At 48.6% G+C, this 21323-nt stretch overlaps 1 protein-coding gene across 1 annotated transcript; it reads left to right on the top strand.

Moving 5' to 3' along the window:
• The first annotated feature begins 737 nt into the window (after positions 1–737).
• Positions 738–15281, top strand: polr2a (RNA polymerase II subunit A). Its single transcript, XM_060076701.1, has 29 exons — positions 738–1082; positions 1724–1856; positions 1954–2090; positions 2203–2373; positions 2510–2791; positions 2937–3098; positions 3200–3420; positions 3547–3679; positions 3780–3904; positions 4218–4428; positions 4546–4755; positions 5057–5225; positions 5422–5516; positions 5651–5854; positions 5973–6195; positions 6359–6542; positions 7076–7247; positions 7357–7462; positions 8030–8235; positions 8439–8702; positions 9041–9248; positions 9345–9445; positions 9571–9675; positions 9899–10081; positions 10253–10456; positions 10570–10756; positions 10861–10974; positions 11073–11222; positions 11515–15281. Exons 1-29 carry the CDS (start codon positions 996–998, stop codon positions 12642–12644), a joined length of 5877 nt encoding a protein of 1958 aa, XP_059932684.1. The 5' UTR covers positions 738–995; the 3' UTR covers positions 12645–15281.
• Positions 15282–21323: the final 6042 nt, after the last annotated feature.

Raw genomic sequence — 21323 nt, 5'->3', positions numbered from 1 at the left:
ATCGGCACGGAGTCACAGGCGAGTCCGAGGCTTACAACTTTGTCCCGTAAATTGCAAAACGCCGAGAATAAAAGCTGAACTTTCGATGGACATCCGTTACAGCAACGAAAATAATACCGCTAGTCCAATTTTGGGTCGAAAATATCAAAGAATATAGCTTTTGTTCTTATGGTTTGTTCCTATTTTTTGTAGGCCTTAACCACGAGCTTCTTTTCTTGGAGTCGAAGCTGGTTCAGAGCGAGACCAACGGTAGAACACAGATTTTTTTTATTTTGCTCAGAGGGAAGAAATTCATATCGGTAAATTTCGGCAAACATCGGAAATGAGGCGGGGTTTGTCCAAATTATTGACGTTTCCTTACAACTCGATTGCGATTGGTCGGTGGTGTCATTTTCTTGCATATTATTAAAGAAAAGCACCAATCGTTGGGAACAAAATAAAATATTCAAATTCTACAATCCAGAAGAGCATAGTGGAACCGCCTCTGTTAATTTATATCCAATAAGATGGCTTTAAGCTTTGGCTGATGACGTCTAAGCAGATACCATTCGTAGGCTGAACAAACGTGCTTTACGATTGGCTATACGTGTAATATAATATATTATTCATGATGTCGTGGGCAATAGCCAATGAGATCTTTACGATATGGATCCAAGCCCCACCTCTGAATGAGCGAGTCCCTACACTTTGGAGTCTGTAAACCCGTAGCAGTTATCCAGTCTATAAAAACGATCGTTGGGCACACTAGCCCTCAGAAGCGCGGAGAGCGCTCCACAGAGTAGAACATAAAAAGGGAAGGGGATAGCCGGTAGATAGAATAGTTGGGAATAAAACGTTTATAATAGGTTCATAGGGCAGACAGAAGTTGGGATATCGCCTTCGGAGACGTTCCGGTCACCGCTGGCGGCCTGGACTTACTCCTGGTTACAATTTAAAGCTGTTCCTTCTCACAAAGCGGCGTGCCGAGGGAGGACGCGTCTCTTTGAATAGACAGGATGCACGGACCGCCCTCCGGCGACAGCGCATGCCCATTGCGCCTCATCAAGAGAGTGCAATTCGGCATCATCAGCCCAGATGAACTTGTAGGTTTTCTTTTGGGGACTGGGTATTCATTTATTCTCTGATCGTTCACACATTAATATTACGATTTCTTCACTAGCCTTGCGGTTATGATTTCGTATTAAAGACATGGTTCTATTAACAAGGAAGCGTTTGCTGTTAGCCTAGCATAGCTAGCTATGTCGAGCTAGTGAGGCTTGCGCTAACTAGCAAGGGCATATTGCAGGAAGTTGGTCAAACTTTCAGCATACCGTTACTAAATCAGGCCATCTCATGAATTAAACCCCCTATATTATTGACCGTTTTACACGTATACTTGCACATAAATGTCACCAGGCGAATAATGTACGCTACAAAGCTAATACCTCTGCCGTTACGTTTTCACAAGTTTGTATCACCCTCGACTGATTTAAATATAAGGAAATTCTAATAAAAGCTAATTCCAAGAAAGTCCTTGCTATACATGTTTGATTTTTTCGCTATACGTTGTTTTGGTGTATTAAAGTAATAATATTTGGCAATGACCATTCTTTCGAATGTTAGTTTGTTTTTAACTTTTTTGTTGGTCGTGATAAATTGATCATGGGATTCAACTGAAGGCATGACCATATTACGAACTTGTTTCTAATCAATTCAATCTTTCACATCATGGCTATCTCTTCAGAAACGGATGTCAGTCACTGAAGGGGGTATTAAGTACCCCGAAACCACTGAAGGAGGTCGTCCAAAACTTGGTGGCCTCATGGACCCAAGACAAGGGGTCATAGAAAGATCTGGAAGGTGTCAGACATGTGCAGGTAAAGTTTGGCCAGCGTAAACTCATTCCATAACTCGTTACACAAAAGGTAGAGAGTTAACCACATTGACCTCTTCCTACTTCCACTTGTTTTCCAGGCAACATGACAGAATGCCCGGGCCACTTTGGGCACATAGAACTGGCGAAGCCAGTTTTCCACGTCGGCTTCGTAACGAAGATCATGAAGGTTCTCCGATGCGTCTGCTTCTTCTGCTCCAAACTACTAGTCGATTCGGTTCGTATGCCCACACTCATTTCAGTTGTAACTCAGTCCAATGGAAAGCCTCTGTTTTGGTTTCGTCTTCAAAATTGTTTAATCTTCCATTTGTGTTTATTTATTACCACAGAACAATCCCAAGATCAAAGACATCTTGGTGAAATCGAAAGGACAGCCCAGAAAGCGACTGACTCACGTCTACGAGCTTTGTAAGGGCAAAAATATCTGTGAAGGCGGCGAAGAGATGGACAACAAGTTTGGCGTGGAACAGCAGGAGTCAGAGGACATCACCAAGGAGAAGGTAACGTTGTCACCATCATCACTGTCTCTCTGCCGCCAATGCAACCAACACGGTCGTACCTCTCCATCCACGGCTTTGTTCCTTGTGCAACACTTTTCTGTGTGTCCTCACAATTCTCTGCGTCCCTCTCCTCCAGGGTCACGGGGGTTGCGGGCGCTACCAGCCGCGCATCCGACGCTCCGGCCTGGAGCTGTACGCAGAGTGGAAGCACGTCAACGAGGACTCTCAGGAGAAGAAGATCCTGCTGAACCCTGAGCGCGTGCACGAGATCTTCAAGCGCATCTCGGACGAGGAGGACGTCATCCTCGGCATGGACCCCAAGTTCGCCCGGCCCGAGTGGATGATCGTGACCGTGCTGCCCGTGCCCCCGCTGGCCGTCCGACCGGCCGTGGTCATGCAGGGCTCAGCTCGCAACCAGGTACACCCAGCTGGGCTTCTAGAGGGTTAAACGGCATCGTTTTCATTCGATGGGGGGGACACTTTACTTCTCTTGAGTGGGAGCAGTTGTTTGACTACCCTTGGTGTCCGGCTGAAACTCATGCGCCACACGGTGTGTCTCCCAGGACGATCTGACGCACAAGCTGGCCGACATCGTCAAGATCAACAACCAGCTGAGGAGGAACGAGCAGAGCGGCGCGGCGGCCCACGTGATCGCAGAGGACGTCAAGCTGCTCCAGTTCCACGTCGCCACCATGATCGACAACGAGCTGCCGGGACTGCCCAGGGTACGGATGTGTTCTTTGTTTGAACATAAAAAATCGAAACACTATTTATTTTTAATACATTCCTAATTAATTCCTCATTTTCTTCTTCTGCTCCTTTACAGGCGATGCAGAAGTCTGGGCGCCCGCTCAAGTCCCTGAAGCAGCGGCTAAAGGGGAAGGAGGGGCGCGTCCGCGGTAACCTGATGGGAAAGCGTGTGGACTTCTCCGCCCGAACCGTCATCACCCCGGACCCCAACCTGCAGATCGACCAAGTGGGCGTTCCTCGGTCCATCGCCGCCAACATGACCTTCCCGGAAATCGTCACACCCTTTAACATTGACAGGTATGACACGCCATGTCTTTTCAAATGCCTGACTATTTATAGACCTTTTGTTATTGTGTACCGGATGATCCCTACAAGTGTTTTATTGGTATGCTAAAACATTGCACTTCCCTCTAATGTCGCCAGGTTACAGGAGCTGGTACGGAGAGGAAACAGTCAGTACCCGGGCGCCAAGTACATCATCCGAGACAACGGGGACAGGATTGACTTGCGGTTCCACCCTAAGCCGAGTGATCTTCATCTACAGATTGGCTACAAGGTAAGATCCCAGGAAAAATTCCAGTCCGTAGTGGAAACGCATCACATCTAAAGTATTCCCAATTAACAGAATATCCCCCCCCCCCACACCCCCTTTATAGGTGGAAAGGCACATGTGCGATGGAGACATCATCATTTTCAACAGACAGCCTACGCTACATAAAATGTCCATGATGGGGCACAGGGTGCGAATCCTGCCCTGGTCCACCTTCCGAATGAACCTCAGGTACAACATTGTCAACTGAAATAATTGATGTAAACCCCCTTTAATACATCGGGCTGTAAAATGTCAGTTAACGGTTGGTTATTCCTAAGTAATACTAGTAACCTCATATTTGTTTTGGCGGCACTCCCTCTGGAAAGTACCTAACCCTACTTATGCTGTGATTGTTCCCGTTTTTATAGTTTTACGATCACACAGTGAACTGTGTCATATAATCAGCACCTCCGGTGCCACATATTTTTCCAGTACGATCAGAGTTCCCGCTCCAAAAGGGTTAGAGTGTACACGGTCAATAACAAGCCCCTCCTCCCTCTAGTGTGACCACTCCATACAACGCTGACTTTGACGGGGATGAGATGAACCTGCATCTCCCCCAGTCCCTGGAGACCAGGGCTGAGATCCAGGAACTGGCCATGGTGCCTCGTATGATCGTCACCCCCCAGTCCAACAGGCCCGTCATGGGTATCGTGCAGGACACCCTCACAGCCGTACGCAAATTCACCAAAAGGGACGTCTTCCTAGAGCGGGTAAGGTCTACTAGATCCGTCGTGTCGTGTTTGTTTAAGAAAAGTTTTTGCTTGCCGACATTAAAGTACCGTTGGTATTTTATTACTAACCTCGTCCGCTGCTCTCTCCCATGGCAGGGAGAGGTGATGAACCTGCTGATGTTCCTCTCCACGTGGGACGGCAAGGTCCCCCAGCCGGCCATCATCAAGCCCCGCCCCTTTTGGACGGGCAAGCAGATCTTCAGCCTCATCATCCCCGGACACATCAACGTGATCCGGACCCACAGCACCCACCCAGACGAGGAGGACAGCGGGCCCTACAAACACATCTCTCCCGGGGACACCAAGGTCCGTTGCGCCTCGATTCCGACGCCACATGCTAGGCCACCCCTCTGAACCCTTCTTTCTTTATCATTCAAATCAAACTTTATTTATAAAGAAATATTCCCAGCAGATTTGTAACGGGATCTGTTTCAAAATCAAATGAATCTATTTTATGACACTCAAAGTGACATTACCGTTTGCCCCTTTCCAAAATGTACAATCGAAAAATATTATGAAACTATCCCACAAATTCCATGATCTCCATGAGGCACATTGTTGGGAAACGTCCCACTCACCTTTGCCCCGGGTCCCACTGCCTCCCCAGGTGATCGTGGAGAACGGCGAGCTGATCATGGGCATCCTGTGCAAGAAGTCTCTGGGTACGTCGGCGGGCTCCCTGGTCCACATCTCCTACCTGGAGATGGGCCACGACATCACCCGGCTGTTCTACTCCAACATCCAGACGGTGGTCAACAACTGGCTGCTGATTGAAGGTGAGGAACACAGCCCAAGCAGAAGTGGAAGTTAATATATAGGGGGATATTTCTGCGTAAAGTTATGTTAGGACGAAGCCTGTTGAGTAGTATATAGTATCTAAAGACCCTTGCTCGATGTAGTGGGAATGATTGACTCGCATTGTTTATACGTTCATGGTCGGTTGTACTCACCTTCATTGTTTGTGATCTCCAGGTCACTCCATCGGTATCGGTGACTCCATTGCCGACGCAAAGACCTACCTTGACATCCAGAACACAATCAAGAAAGCCAAACAAGATGTGATAGAAGTAAGGGCACTGCCACGAGACGAATTCAGTACAACCAGTCATGCAAGCACCGGAGACGATTGTTTTTGGAGCACCGATCGAGCTAAAACAGGAGTACCTAATTCATTTGCTGTGGTTTTCCCCTTTTCTTCCAGGTCATCGAGAAGGCCCACAACAACGAGCTGGAGCCAACGCCCGGTAACACACTGAGGCAGACCTTCGAGAACCAGGTCAACCGAATCCTCAACGACGCCCGTGACAAAACGGGATCCTCTGCGCAGAAGTCTCTGTCAGAGTACAACAACTTCAAGTCCATGGTGGTGGCCGGCTCCAAGGGGTCCAAGATTAACATCTCCCAGGTAGGCAGGCGCCGCACCTAACGGCACCGGATCCTATTGTGTCGGGAAAAAAAGGGGGTTTATAATCCTTCATCATCCTCCAGAATCCTGACCACATAGTGATCTCGCCCCCTTGCAGGTTATTGCCGTGGTGGGGCAGCAGAACGTGGAGGGCAAGCGCATCCCGTTCGGCTTCAAGCACCGCACACTGCCCCACTTCATCAAGGATGATTACGGCCCTGAGAGCAGGGGCTTCGTGGAGAACTCCTACCTGGCCGGCCTGACGCCCACAGAGTTCTTCTTCCACGCCATGGGAGGCCGAGAGGGGCTTATCGACACAGCCGTGAAGACAGCCGAGACTGGTGAGCCGAGGCGGTGAAACGAAACTGAGCCGAGGGGGACATGAAGTGGGAATGGGAGAGCAAGTCCACCTGTCGACATTTTCCAGAAGATAGTCCCTAGAGGTAGAGAGGGGGGAAAATAGCAGGTTTTCAGTCGGATACATTTTTTATTTTTCACCTCCAGGTTACATCCAGCGTCGTCTGATCAAGTCCATGGAGTCGGTGATGGTGAAGTACGACGCCACGGTGCGTAACTCCATCAACCAGGTGGTGCAGCTACGTTACGGCGAGGACGGGCTGGCCGGAGAGGCGGTGGAGTTCCAGAACATGGCCACGCTCAAGCCCTCCAACAAGGCCTTCGAGAAGAAGTGAGTCGGGAGGGTCTCTCGTCGTGGTGTCTTTAGAGGGCTTGTCGCTGTGGAGATAAGCTAATGTGTATTATCTCACAGGTGTAATGGTAAGGGAGAAGACGGGTGTTAACGTTAGGACGTTAATTAGCACTGGTACTACCTACAGACCCTTACCTAACTTCAAGAGCTACCACCAGTGTTAATATCAGAATATTAGTTTAAACATGTACGTTTATAGTGGTATATAGTTATCTTTCTTTTGATAAATGTACTTATTGTAAGTCGCTTTGGATAAAGGCGTCTGCTAAATATCTCAATGTAAATATAGTTCCTAGTAGTTTGTGGTACTGAATCAGTACGATTCAAGACTAGTAGGCACTACGCTTTTGCATCGTTTAAACACTGGTCCACGGTTCATGGTCTTATCTTTCCTGCGCTGTTCTTAAGTCCTTCAGTACAGTAAATCCCTCAGTACGGATTCCTTGGACGTCTCGGGCCGCGTGTTCAACATCGGTGGCTTAACCCCGCTCTTATCCTGCCCGTTAATCCAGGTTCAGGTTTGACTGCACCAACGAGCGGGCGCTGCGGCGCACCCTGCAGGAGGACGTGGTGAAGGACGTGCTGACCAACGCCAACGTGCAGGGCTGCCTCGAGAGGGAGTACGAGAAGATGAAGGAGGACCGTGAAATCCTCCGTGCAATCTTCCCCACCGGGGACAGCAAGGTACGGCGCCACCCATGTGGACCCCGATCAGAAACCCAACACGTTTAAGAAGCAGGAGCGGACGTGTGGAAAGTGGTGTGATTTGTATCGCTCTCTGCCTCAACTTTAGGTGGTGCTGCCATGCAACCTGGCCAGAATGATCTGGAACGCCCAGAAGATCTTCAGAATCAACCCCCGGATACCCACAGACCTCAATCCACTCCGCGTGGTCGAGGGTAGGCCATTGTCATTATTTAGATACAAGCCACACATAACACTTTGCGTGATATTTAGGTCACCAGTTAGATAGGAGTGCATTGTGGCCCATTTAGTTAATCCAGAGATAACGTGCATTTTTTCCCTCTCTAAATCAACAAAGTGATTGGTTTAACAATGGGTTGAATTTCAGTCGACCAAGATTCCCTGGTCGACTACAGCCCCGATATTCCCTAGCGCCTGTCATCCCATTGGATCAATGTCTGGATATGGGATTAAATAGCTTCCTCTAGACATCCCCAGCCCTGCTGAGTTATATAAAGCCTCCTGACCCATCCGCACAGGTTATAAAAAGAGTAGAACACAGTCAGCTTAGAGTTGCAAAAGGCTCCCTGGATGCAGGGCAGTACACCGGACTTAGAGGTCTAATTCCCGGCATTAATTAACTGGAGAACGTCGACTAAACACTTCCAAGAGAGATGCTTACCATGAGTTTAAATCTATCCGAACAATAACAATGCATAGTCCAATGCCTCAGAACAACGTTGCCTAAATCCTAACCGATCGATGGTCTTTGTCACCCGCAGGTGTCCGCGAGCTCAGCAAGAAGCTGGTGATCGTGAACGGCGAGGACCCCCTGAGTAAACAGGCCCAGGAGAACGCCACGCTGCTCTTCAACATCCACCTGCGCTCCACGCTCTGCTCCAAGCGCATGACGGAGGAGTTCCGCCTGTCCACCGAGGCCTACGACTGGCTGCTCGGGGAGATCGAGACCCGCTTCAACCAGTCCATCGTGAGTTTTCGCCAGGGCATCCCGACTTGACCGCGGGCGTCAATGTTAGACCCTAGGGTAGCCGTAAGCGCTGTCCCGACAAACTGTAGATGAACCGTATGTAGTTGACGGAAAGGATGTGGTAATCTCTACGATCATGACTATCATGTCTTTATATTTTGAGATATTATCGACTGAACGCAAGAATCCTTTCTCCCCTCCAGACACACCCCGGTGAGATGGTGGGAGCCCTGGCCGCCCAGTCCCTGGGAGAGCCCGCCACGCAGATGACGCTCAACACCTTCCATTACGCCGGAGTGTCGGCCAAGAACGTCACTCTGGGTGTGCCCCGTCTCAAGGAGTTGATCAACATCTCAAAGAGGCCCAAGACGCCCTCGCTCACGGTGTTCCTGCTGGGGCAGGCGTCGCGCGATGCCGAGCGGGCCAAGGACATCCTGTGTCGACTGGAGCACACGACCTTGCGCAAGGTAAGGATGTCTTCAAATCCTGGGGAGCAGCCCCTGGGGATTCAATTCAACAGATGAGTCAAGGGCGCATGACATTGTAACATTTCAGCTAGCTCTGTAGTCAGATAGTTTAATGGATAGTGATTACAATGTTCAATTAAATCTAATGCTGGGAGGCCATCTGTTTCCAAGAATCACAATATCCTACTACTACCATGAGTTGCTCAGCTAGTCTGAGTGGGTAGGACATTGTTTTGATGGTTTTTAATCCTGAAAGTCTCCTGCCTTCTTACTGGGAGTGGCTCCACCTTACACATTGCCTCATTAACAATACCGTTTCTCCTCCCCCCCCCCCCAAGGTGACTGCCAACACCGCCATCTACTACGACCCCAACCCCCAAAGCACGGTGGTGACCGAGGACCAGGAGTGGGTCAACGTCTACTATGAGATGCCCGACTTTGACGTCACGCGTATCTCCCCCTGGCTGCTGCGCATCGAGCTCGACCGCAAGCACATGACTGATCGCAAGCTGACCATGGAGCAGATCGCCGAGAAGATCAACGCTGGTGAGAGCCTTGCACGGTCTCCACTGGGGGGGTTCACGCTATCGCTGGCCACGGCGTGTATACGTTAACCTGCAATGTTTCGCCATGATCGGCCAGGTTTCGGAGATGACCTGAACTGTATCTTCAATGACGACAACGCTGAGAAGCTGGTTCTGCGGATCAGGATCATGAACAGCGACGAGAACAAGTTCCATGAGGTGCGAAGGATTGATGGTCTTGTCTAGTCCAGTTAACCACTGTTGTGCAATGAACCACTAGTTACACACGAGTTCTGGTTATTTGACCTTTTCTCATTGTTGACTTGAATTCTTAATTTGTTCAGGACGAAGAGGTGGTGGACAAAATGGACGACGACGTCTTCCTGAGGTGCATTGAGTCCAACATGCTGACGGACATGACCCTACAGGGCATCGAGCAGATCAGCAAGGTAATGCAGGAACACCGTTTACACCTCAAAGGATTTATATCAAAACACTTGCAGACATGTATAAATAAATTATGGACACGCCTATTTTAGCTTGTATTCATTTTCTAATGTTTAGAACAGGTTGGCTGTTTTAGGAATAACGCCATTGGTTGAAATGTCCATCATAAAAAGGACGTGTGCAAACCAGTGGTCGGTGATTCAACTCCCGTCGTTCTCTCTCCAGGTGTACATGCACTTGCCCCAGACGGACAACAAGAAGAAGATCATCATCACAGAGGAGGGCGAGTTCAAGGCTCTGCAGGAGTGGATCCTGGAAACAGACGGCGTGGGCCTCATGCGGGTCCTCAGCGAGAAGGACGTGGACCCCGTCCGGACCACCTCCAACGACATCGTGGAGATCTTCACGGTACGCCTAAAGCCGCCTCAAACTCGCCTGTGATTTAGACGCATCCTGGTGTGTCCTTTGGTATCTGTTTCATTTAGTTTGAAAGGCTAATGGTGTCTTGGTTTCTGTTTCACTTTTCCGTCATACTCTGCATACTTTCCGCCCTCATTCCGATGTCCTCTCGCCTGTTAGGTACTCGGTATCGAGGCCGTCCGAAAGGCCTTGGAGCGCGAGTTGTACCACGTGATCTCCTTTGACGGCTCCTACGTCAACTATCGCCATCTGGCCCTGCTCTGTGACACCATGACCAGCAGGGGCCACTTGATGGCCATCACACGTCACGGCATCAACAGGCAGGACACCGGCCCGCTCATGAAGTGCTCCTTTGAGGAGACGGTGAGTTTGCCCGTTATGAACGAGTCTTGACTGCTGTCTGAGCGTTGAAACGGGAACCGCGTTTCGTGGCCCTACTCGATTGGCTTCTCAACGGCGCCCTCTCCGTGTCACAGGTGGACGTCCTGATGGAGGCGGCGTCCCACGGGGAGAACGACCCCATGAAGGGCGTGTCCGAGAACATCATGCTGGGCCAGCTCGCGCCGTGCGGCACAGGCTGCTTTGACCTGCTGCTGGATGCGGAGAAGTGCAAATACGGCATGGAGATCCCCACCAACATCCCCGGCATCAGCGTGGCTGGACGTAAGTCGGAGATACCGCGACTCTGCTCCCTTGCCACGAGGTCATATTACTTTTTGTGAAAAAAATATTTGACCTTTTTTATTGATGTATATTCTTTTCTGCAGCTACTGGAATGTTCTTCGGCTCAGCACCCAGCCCCATGAGTGGCATGTCCCCCGCCATGACCCCATGGAACACGGGCGCCACCCCGGCCTACGGCGCGTGGTCCCCCAGTGTCGGTATGTGTACACAAGGCCTGCCCTATATTCCTGTGTTGTTCCTCGTGTTTGCGTTCCCAGTGACTCACCGTCGGCCTTTTCGTTCTCCCCACATCCAGGAAGCGGCATGACTCCCGGGGCAGCGGGCTTCTCGCCCAGCGCCGCGTCCGATGCCAGTGGCTTCTCTCCAGGCTACTCGCCAGCCTGGTCCCCGACCCCTGGATCTCCAGGCTCTCCGGGTCCAGCCAGCCCCTACATCCCCTCTCCAGGTAGGTTCTGCTCCTCAAGAGGGCTTCACGTTCGCTGGCGTCCATGTTGGCTCGCACCAGGCGAACTAGCTTCCACCCACTTGTTGTTGTTGGGTTTTTGATGGGTTGTAATTTAGCTGAAATGGATTTGAAGTATAATTTAAAAATTGCTTATTTCCGTGTCGGGCATTATATGCAAATGCTCCACTCAGCGATTATAAGTAGTTCCTAATTGTGTTCCTAAATATCAACACTCCCTATGTGAATGTATGGACTGACTTGTAAATCCGCTTTCTGTGTTTTGACCTTTCAGGTGGGGCCATGTCCCCCAACTACTCGCCCACCTCCCCGGCCTACGAGCCACGCTCCCCGGGCGGGTACACCCCGCAGAGCCCCGGCTACTCCCCGACGTCCCCCTCCTACTCCCCCACCTCCCCCTCCTACTCCCCCACCAGCCCCAACTACAGCCCCACCTCGCCCTCCTACTCCCCCACCTCGCCCTCCTACTCCCCCACCTCCCCCTCCTACTCCCCCACCTCCCCTTCCTACTCCCCCACCTCCCCCTCCTACTCCCCCACCTCCCCCTCCTACTCCCCCACCTCCCCGTCCTACTCCCCCACCTCTCCCAGCTACAGCCCGACCTCGCCTAGCTACTCCCCCACCTCACCAAGCTACTCCCCCACCTCCCCCTCCTACTCCCCCACCTCCCCCTCCTACTCCCCCACCTCCCCCTCGTATTCCCCCACCTCCCCCTCGTATTCCCCCACCTCCCCCTCCTACTCGCCCACCTCCCCCTCCTACTCCCCCACCTCGCCCAGCTACAGCCCCACCTCTCCAAACTACACTCCCACCTCCCCCTCCTACTCCCCCACCTCCCCCTCCTACTCCCCCACGTCGCCCAACTACACCCCCACCAGCCCCAACTACTCGCCCACCTCCCCGTCCTACTCCCCCACCTCGCCCTCCTACTCTCCCTCCAGCCCCCGCTTCACACCCCAGTCCCCCACCTACACCCCCAGCTCCCCGTCCTACAGCCCCAGCTCGCCCTCCTACTCCCCCACCTCCCCCAAGTACACCCCCACCTCGCCCTCCTACAGCCCCAGCTCCCCAGAGTACACCCCCACCTCTCCCAAGTACTCCCCCACCTCGCCCAAGTACTCCCCCACCTCGCCCACCTACTCCCCGACCACGCCCAAGTACAGCCCCACCTCGCCCACCTACTCGCCCACCTCTCCCACCTACACCCCCACCTCGCCCAAGTACTCCCCCACCTCGCCCACCTACTCCCCCACCTCGCCCAAGTACTCGCCCACCTCGCCCACCTACTCGCCCACCTCGCCCAAGGGCTCCACCTACAGCCCCACCTCCCCCGGCTACAGCCCCACCTCGCCCACCTACAGTCCGGCCATCAGCCCGGACGACAGTGATGAGGAGAACAACTGAGGCGCCTCACGGGAGGAGGAGGAGGTGCGCCGGCCTATAGGGGACCCCAGCACTCCTGCGCCAGCGGCCCCCTTGCCCCACCTCGAGGTGGACAACTGAAGGAAAGAATAACGCCTTTTTAAAACCAACACCAACAACCTGGGGCGGGGAGACCGAGGGGCTTAAGTCACGACCACACAAGAGCCAGAGGATAGATTTCTGGTTCCTTGCAAAGGGAGTTGACTCCTCTCAAGCCCCCCCCCCCCCCAAAAAAGATACATATATATATATTTAGTACTCTTTGAATTCAGTAGACTTGGAACTGTTTCGTCTAGAGGAAGTGGCTGCCTTCTCAAAATGTACACTAGTTTGTTTTTAATTGGCAGTTGAAGCAGATTCTTTTTTTTCTGTTTGCTCCAACTGTCAACACGAGTTGAAATGTAAGGAAAAACTAAAACCGGGGGGAGAAGTGGTGAACAGGGGGGTTCTCTTTACCTTCATCCAGTCTCTCTCTCTCCCTCTCAACCGCGTCTCCCAGTTCAGTATTGGATTGCGAAAGTTGGAAGTATTGCCAAACGCCTTACGGGGGGAAACAAAAACTACGCTTCCAGTGGCTGAAACACCTTAAAGCGTAGGCCTACGAAGTCGCAGCAGTCGAGGAGGAGTGGGCGGTGGAGCCTGTCTTTTGTGCATATTTTACTGAAGTGTATCTACATGTAGACCTTATCTTTCTTTTGTAAATAAACAGTGGCTGCCACTTTTGCAGAAGCCCTTTATGTGCGGGTGGGAGGGGGACAACCTGGAGCCGAGTGGGTTTTTAATATATAAAAAGGCGAGTGGCTCAAATACAAAGAAATCGGTAGGCTTATTTTTTGACAATTTAGCGTTTTGGTAATAAAAACAAAAGAGCTACGGCGGGGGTTTTGTGACACGCGCTGAATAAGTCCTGGCTGACGGGGGTGAGAGACACTGGCATGCAGGCGAGCGAGACACACCTAAAGACCCAACCTATTCCATTGCCATCACTCGTGGCCTGTCGTACCCAATCGTACCCCCCCCCCCCCCCCCCCAAAGACTAACGTGAATGATGTCATGAAGCATCCACCAGCATCCCCATGTCCCTCACACTTCAAAGACTTGTACAAAAGGAACGCTTTTTTTTCTTTCTTCATCCTTTACACACATTTTCCCTCTACACTGAGAACCCTAAAAAAATAAGATTTATGACATATTCTTAACGCTCAGAATAAATATATTTTGTCTTTAAATTTAGTTTTGGAAAGTGAACTATGGGCGGATGAGGGATGTTTAGTTTGGAGTTACTGCTTTTGCCATTGATTGCATGAGTAGCCCATAGAATGTTTTAATCTAAGCCTTGGGTGGATCCCTTTCCAATTTCTGATAGCTGATGTGTAAACAAGTCCTCCCTGTATTTTTTGGGACTTGCTCAATTTATTTAATAAAAAACAAAGTTAATTATTCTGTGTGAATAAGAATAGAGAAAAAAAAATCTTTGGTTTGTTTTGAAGGCTTTGTAAAACCTGTTTGCAGGAAGCTCTGAGGCTCAGACACTGCAGATGAGTGGTAGTGTCCTTTTACTTTTTATAACTCACCATTCCCCTCCACACAAAAAAAACAGTTTAACCAGCTTGTTTCCCTTAATGGAAAAATGGCTGCTGGTTTTCATTTAGGTTTGGCCACGTTTGACATACTATGTTGAATCCTTTTGAGTTTTTGGACACCAGGGGGTGACAAATACAGCGGTGTCCACATGATGGGACAGTGTCGCTTAATAATTCCACACCCACTACGTTGGTGTGACATTTATTTGTATATTAAAATAAGTTAATTCATGGCCAAGGGTTAACAGATTTCCCAGGGGCCTGGTTACGTTTGTTAAGGAAGGCAATTGTTTAATTCGATGTGCTTGAGTAACATCAAGATGTGTGCACCCCTTTCATGTTCTAGGTTTACTTGAGGTCTCGTCCCTTTATATCCCTTTCATCCCCAAGTAATCCTGATTGTTTGAGATCAGTGTCGGTTCTGTTTTCTACCAGTGTTTGTATACCTGTGATTTGGGGTGAAATCTCTGGGATCGGGCTGGGAACATAGGATATGATTACCCTGGGAGTCCTCTTGGATACGGCGTTTTTCAGTCCCACCAAACATCTGGCTCACGGTATTGCTAAAAGGAAATGCAGGCTGATGGGGGTCTACCAAATATACCAATTGTTTAGAATTAAAGGGACATTGCATCGTTTGGCCTTTCACATCACACAGAACCGCAGATTGCACTATTGGGACATACTTTCGGTGGGACTTCTGATCTATTTAAGAGTCCTAAGATGGGGTCCGGCTCTAACTCCCAGCCAGTCCCACCGTCCTTAACCGTGCCGTCCAGAGCGTTCTGGGTGTCTGGACTCCCGGGTGTATGATCGCGGTTGGCTGTCGTGCGTGTGTGTGAGCGTGTGTGTATTGTGGAAGGTGAGCGTGTGTGTGCCTCAAATGGGCCAGACAGGGTTAGGAGTTGGGTGGGGAGGGTAAGGAATGTTTAAATTAAATAAGTTGCCACTGTATAGAAATCAACACTTCATTCTCTGTACCTTTTGTTTATGTTTTTGACTTGATGAAAAAAAAGTTAATAAAGGTTTTACTACAGCCCTGTCTTTGCCATGCTTAAACGTTGATAGTCATTTCAGTCTTGTCCTTTTAAATATTTGTCCAGCTGTTTTGCACATGCCTAAATTACACAATCAAACATGATTCTATTATGTAACGACTAATTCCACCAACTTTCAGTTTACATTACTCATTGAATTAAATCTTAAACCTAGAGCCCACCCTTAATAGCCCTTAATAGCGTGGTAAAAGTGCTAAACCGCACGGAAACCGTATGGTTTCCGTGCTGTTTAGCACTTTTACCCCGCCATTCTAGGGCCAGTTTGTGGCCTTCTTGGCTTTCCATAGACTACAGGCCCTGCCGTGCGGCCTCGTCCATGGGTGTGTTGTTAAAGCAGTCCCGTGTCTGCCCATGCAACATGCACACACACACACACAAACAACTTGTAAATCCTAATAAAGGTGACGGTATGAAGCATCCAGGGCAGTACCTCCAGACTGGAGCCATTTCCTGAGGGCAGAACTGCTCCCTGTGTGTTAAGTTAGTGCTAGTTAGTTGTTTCCCCAAGTTTTCTCTTACAGTTAGTTTCGACACAGTCTAAACCAAAAACCAAAAACATTTTCACACAAGATCATTGCTGTCGAGCAAGGAATTCTCTAACAAGATCCCACTGACGTTGGGTTGGTGATGACATTGGGGCCACATTACCCTATCCCAGGGGTCACCACCACCATGGCGCCCGCAAGGACCACATGAGGCGCCCGCAGGCCTGCTCTAAAAATAGCACTACTCATTCTTGAACAACGCTTTCCCACCTTTTTTAAGTCGTCGTTGATAATTATTGTGAGAAATCATGAACATGACTTAATTAATTAACATGCCTTCACATAGATGAGTATCATTAATCATCAATAGTAATATATAACTAAACCAAACTGAGCAAATTTGTTATTTCAGAAGAGTGTATAGAACTGGGTGCCCTTCGTATGACTCAGTACCCATGAAGTAGCGCTCAGGTTCAAAAAGGTTGGTGACCCCTACCTTATCCTGTACAAATGGTGCAGTACGCATTGTACCGATGAGAGGTGGGTCTCTGCGTGGGCTGGAGTGTGCATGCGGGCTCACCACGTGGACTGGAGTTGTGCCGTTGGCCTGCAAAGTCTTCATGGTCCCCCTGGTAAGCCAGGCTGACGTCAGGTCACGCCCTACACAGGACCAAGGACACAGATAACACACTTCTATCATTTCAGATTTGTGCTGTGAGCGAACGACTTCTGTTGTAATAAAGACAATGCGTTATATCTAAAGGGAAATGTAAGGGCATCTCATTTCACTGAATGATGATTTGCACTTGTGTGACAACAGGTCATTGATTTAATTTTTGACTACACATGCTTGCCACTAGAGGTCACCCAAGCCTAATTCTTGCTTACTTCACCCTGTTATAAAATGAAGGGAGATCGGGTAAGCAGCTGCCTACACCAGTGATTAGGCTTTGAAATAATGATAATAATAATTATACAATGAATAATTAACCTGGTAACGTCACCTGTTCAAACGAAATGAGTACATTTAATGTAACCACCACTAGTAGTATCTAAACTAATCTTAAGTAACGAGAAAACATATCTGCGATAGCACTCACCATTGCGGTGTCATTGGCCCCTAACCACCCCAGTCGCATGGACGATGCCACAAACGTGTATTCTTCCTCTGAAACAATGGATTTGGACTGAAAAACTCCCATTTCATAAGCGACTACAAATAATTTGCTGACTGGGAAAATAAATGCTTAAACTCTCGGACTAAGCGAACTTTAACTCCAACGGATATGTTAAATCTTTGTCTGAAACTCGCGGAAATAGTATTTACGCGGGAGTCGTTATGGTAACCAGATTTCGGTGTTGGTGTTCGTGGAAACCTAAATATGTATTACGTTTTTAATTGTTTACCCGTATCCTGAAATTGGCATTAAGGCCTCTGACAGGGAAAATAATTGTTTTCGTTTTACGTTTGTAATTTAGGGATAACCAATACACCAATCAGACGCAACAAAACCTTTTCGCTCCCTTGTTTTAAGACGATGGGGCAAATGAGTGACGCCTCTTATTCTTGGAATTAGTGATTCATTGTAGGAATAATAATAGGCTACATAAATGTTATTGATGGAGTCACTAACCACATGACATAGGAGCATGCATTATCCATACAAATATTCTTCATTATAATGACTGTACCATGCATGTGTTGGTACTTTGCATATCGTGCTATACTTGCCATATATTAAACATGATTTATATTGGTGTGGGGGGGAAAAGCTAGACATAGCATAAGAGGAAGTTCAAGGAAACTACAAACTACCACTGCTGCATAATTTAACAGCAAATTAATTAATTATAATTTGAAAAGACAACATTTTCTTCTGTTGTAGCCATCAATTGACATGGGGGACACATAATCTTACACCAAAAAGTTTCTCCAACACAAAAATAGAATTTAAATCAAATTTGTTGTGGGGAAATGACAAACAATTTCTTACTTCTGCTTTCTTTCCAACAGTTGTGCGGCCCAGCTGGTAAAATAAGTGTTTTCTGTGACTTTGACGGTAATCACCATGCAGACTGAGGGGGGGGGGGGGGGGGGGGGTAAGTCACTGGGAGTGCCAGGTAGGTGTTACTTACCAGGGTGTGTCTCGGGTTGTTGAGTCCATTGGTGATTAATCATGTGAAAGCACACACGTACACACGCACACACACACACACACACACACACACACACACACACACACACACACACACACACACACACACACACACACACACACACACACACACACACACACTCACACCACACACACACACACACACACACGCACGCACACACACACACACACACACACACACACACACACACACTAGTTCGGTTTGACTAAGAAAGGGATTCCAGCAGAGCAGTCTTGGATATTACTCACATTGTAAAGTCTACAAGCCATGCCATCAAGTAACCCATTCTAAAAATGTTAAAACATTTTATTAAGGCCCTTTGAACGAAGTATGTTGTTCTTGTTGTCAAGAGACAAGAGCAAGTGGTAATTTCCCCCAAAATGTGGATGCTACTAAAGTCTCTAATCCAATCAGATCAAGTAAATCATTCGGGGATGATTACAGAGAGGACATTAATGCGGACATTAAGGCCTCGGTTGAATCTGATTGTACTGATCTGATTCACTATGAAAAGAGTAAAGAACAAGTGTCTCGAGAAAGCATCTCGGTACCTTGAACGTGGGTAAAAATATGCTGGTCAAATAATTTACCATCAAATAATTCTAAGTTTGTTGTACTTTATTTTGTGTCTAGGATTTAAAAAAGCTCAAATCTCCACATTGATAAAAAAGATGACAACTAACTGTTTATTACTAGGCCGTTGAACGGGCCGGTCAGGCAGACAGGCCCAGTTTGAGAACGCATTCGGTTGCTTTCACTTTTTTTCCCTTTTTCTTTTTTTTTGTTCCATTGTGTGAGAGTTGGGGGCAGGGCTGAAACAGCAGAAAGCAGGAATATGCTGTGGGTGTGTGTGAGAGAGAGAGAGACAGACTGAGAGAGAGAGAGACGAGAAGAGCAACAGAGTTAAAGTTTGTTTAGAACGTGTTTGTCTTTGCAAGAGAGCACTTTGCCCAGACCTGCAGCCCCAGAACTACATACTTTGCAAGGTAAGCCTCACAGAGAACCGAAACTTTTCTCAACAGCATACACTATATTTTCATCCCATGAAATTGACTTTTTAATGACTTTCTTATCTTTGTTGTTTGACTGTGACATTTCATACAAATTCTCATTCTCCTTGATGGCCGGTTTTCCAAATCTGGCCATGTCACATTCTTTCTGGAAAATAGCGGAACGAAATCTGAGGGTGGTGTGACTCGACTCTGTGTGTGTGACTTTGTGTCTCTCTGTGTGTGACTTGTGTCTCTGTGTGTGTGACTTGTGTCTCTGTGTGTGTGACTTGTGTCTCTGTGTGTGTGACTTTGTGTCTCTGTGTGTGTGACTTGTGTCTCTGTGTGTGTGACTTTGTGTCTCTGTGTGTGTGACTTGTGTCTCTGTGTGTGACTTTGTGTCTGCGTGTGTGACTTGTGTCTCTGTGTGTGTGACTTAGTGTCTCTGTGTGTGTGACTTTGTGTCTCTGTGTGTGTGACTTTGTGTCTCTGTGTGTGACTTGTGTCTCTGTGTGTGTGACTTGTGTCTCTGTGTGTGTGACTTGTGTCTCTGTGTGTGACTTTGTGTCTCTGTGTTTGTTACTTGTGTCTCTGTGTGTGTGACTTGTGTCTCTGTGTGTGTGACTTGCGTCTCTGTGTGTGTGACTTGTGTCTCTGTGTGTGTGACTTGTGTCTCTGTGTGTGTGTCTGCAATGAGTCATCACCACATGACCATACAACCTCAATTCCAGACACCATCTCTTGCTCTCTATACTTATTTGCCGGAGTTACTATTTACTAATTTCCATAGACTTTAATCCAAAATGTACTTCCGGTGAATTAAAATATGTTTAATTAAGAAGAGGGTTAGGGTGAGCTCCCCGCTACCCTAGGATACCTACAGTACCTTTAGCGTTGAGAGTTGAACCGAATAGTGCTCTCCGTCTGTCTACAACGAGTTCCTCATTCCGCAAATTATTCACTCATTATTGATCGGATAGTTCTGATTTTGTGGGGTCATGAATACTATAGCGTGTTGAATGATGATGTAGTGAACTGCTGCGGAGAGGGCCGGTGATGTCCAAACAGGCGTCCGGTTTCTATTTACGTAAGTCGATAGCATGGATTGGTTAAAGAATGTTTTGTTTGTTCCTCGAAAGGCAGTCCAGCAACAAAGGCATACACCAAAGCCGTCCCCAAACGCGAACCACTATAACTCAGTAGACCCACTGTCAACCTTATCATCTCAACGTGGAACTACAATCTTTGTTGGTGAGCTTTGTTCTGCTTTCTGTTGAAACGATGGCTTTACTTAGCCCTAAAGCTGAAAATAAAGCTCATTGCTTTATTTCCCAGCTGCCTGCACGTTGGCTGTATGATATTCAGTTGTTCTTCCTTCCTCTAAGAGATGCACCCTACCCAACACACTGGCACACATATCCTATCTGCCCCCCCCCCCTCCCCGTTTCCCCTTGAAGCACACACAAATGCAGAACACACACACACACACACACACACACACACACACACACACACACACACACACACACAGCGCCTATGTCAGAGCACCCCGTTGTCACTCACCGCCCCTCCGGGCTCTAGGGACCTGTGAGCGTGCCGCCGGCTCTCATATTTCTGACTGATTAAAGGTGCATGAATGGCTGATTGGCAGAGTGACCCCCGTACCCTAGCTCTGACCTTATGCGCCTCCATCTCCCCCCCCCCCCCCCCCCTTCTTTGTGAATATAGGCCGATGTAAGCGGTGCTAGCTGAGTGAGTAGACAGACGGCGTAGTGACAATCGCACAGCCCTCAGGGCCCCGACAAATGAGGTGTCGCTATTCAATTCATTTCCTGGTTTCTGCTCTCTTCCTCTCTCTCTCTCTCTCTCTCTCCCCCTCCTCCCCCCTTAGTTCGGTGGTAAACATATTAGCATCTTTCGGAACCATGACAACTCATCATTCATGATTCAATATTTTTTTATTAAATGGAAGATGTTGTGAAAATGGAATTTTGCATTTCATTCTCCACCATGTGAATACGATCTGTTGGTCTTAAGGAAGAGACTGGGAGGAGAAAGGCTTATACAACATAGCGTTTGGGTTTTTTACCTCACTTTTGTACAAGGGTGGGAGGCGGTCTAAAGAGAGGAATCACAATAGATGAGGGAGGGGCGACATGAGAATCGGGGGAGTGACTTCTACATTTAAGGTCTTTGACCATGATCAATTTGGTGTGTTACTAGCAACCTGGAACCAGGAACCCGACTCCCCCATTGGCAACACGCACTCACGCACACACATGCGCACACACACACACACACACACACACACACACACACACACACACACACACACACACACACACACACACACACACATACACACACA

Source organism: Gadus macrocephalus, chromosome 17, assembly GCF_031168955.1.
Source record: "Gadus macrocephalus chromosome 17, ASM3116895v1".
In the NCBI taxonomy this organism is placed as follows: Eukaryota; Metazoa; Chordata; class Actinopteri; order Gadiformes; family Gadidae; genus Gadus; species Gadus macrocephalus.
The sequence above is the reverse complement of the archived record's forward strand: the minus strand, read 5'-3'. Positions and strand labels throughout refer to the sequence as shown.

Bases quoted from the DNA above. Each gene is read 5' to 3' on its own strand.
- polr2a (XM_060076701.1), top strand. From the start codon at position 996: ATGCACGGACCGCCCTCCGGCGACAGCGCATGCCCATTGCGCCTCATC. The intron at 4,429-4,545 runs GTAAGGTCTACT...CTCCCATGGCAG, and splicing joins GGGACGTCTTCCTAGAGCGG to GGAGAGGTGATGAACCTGCT. The intron at 8,236-8,438 runs GTGAGTTTTCGC...TCTCCCCTCCAG, and splicing joins CCCGCTTCAACCAGTCCATC to ACACACCCCGGTGAGATGGT.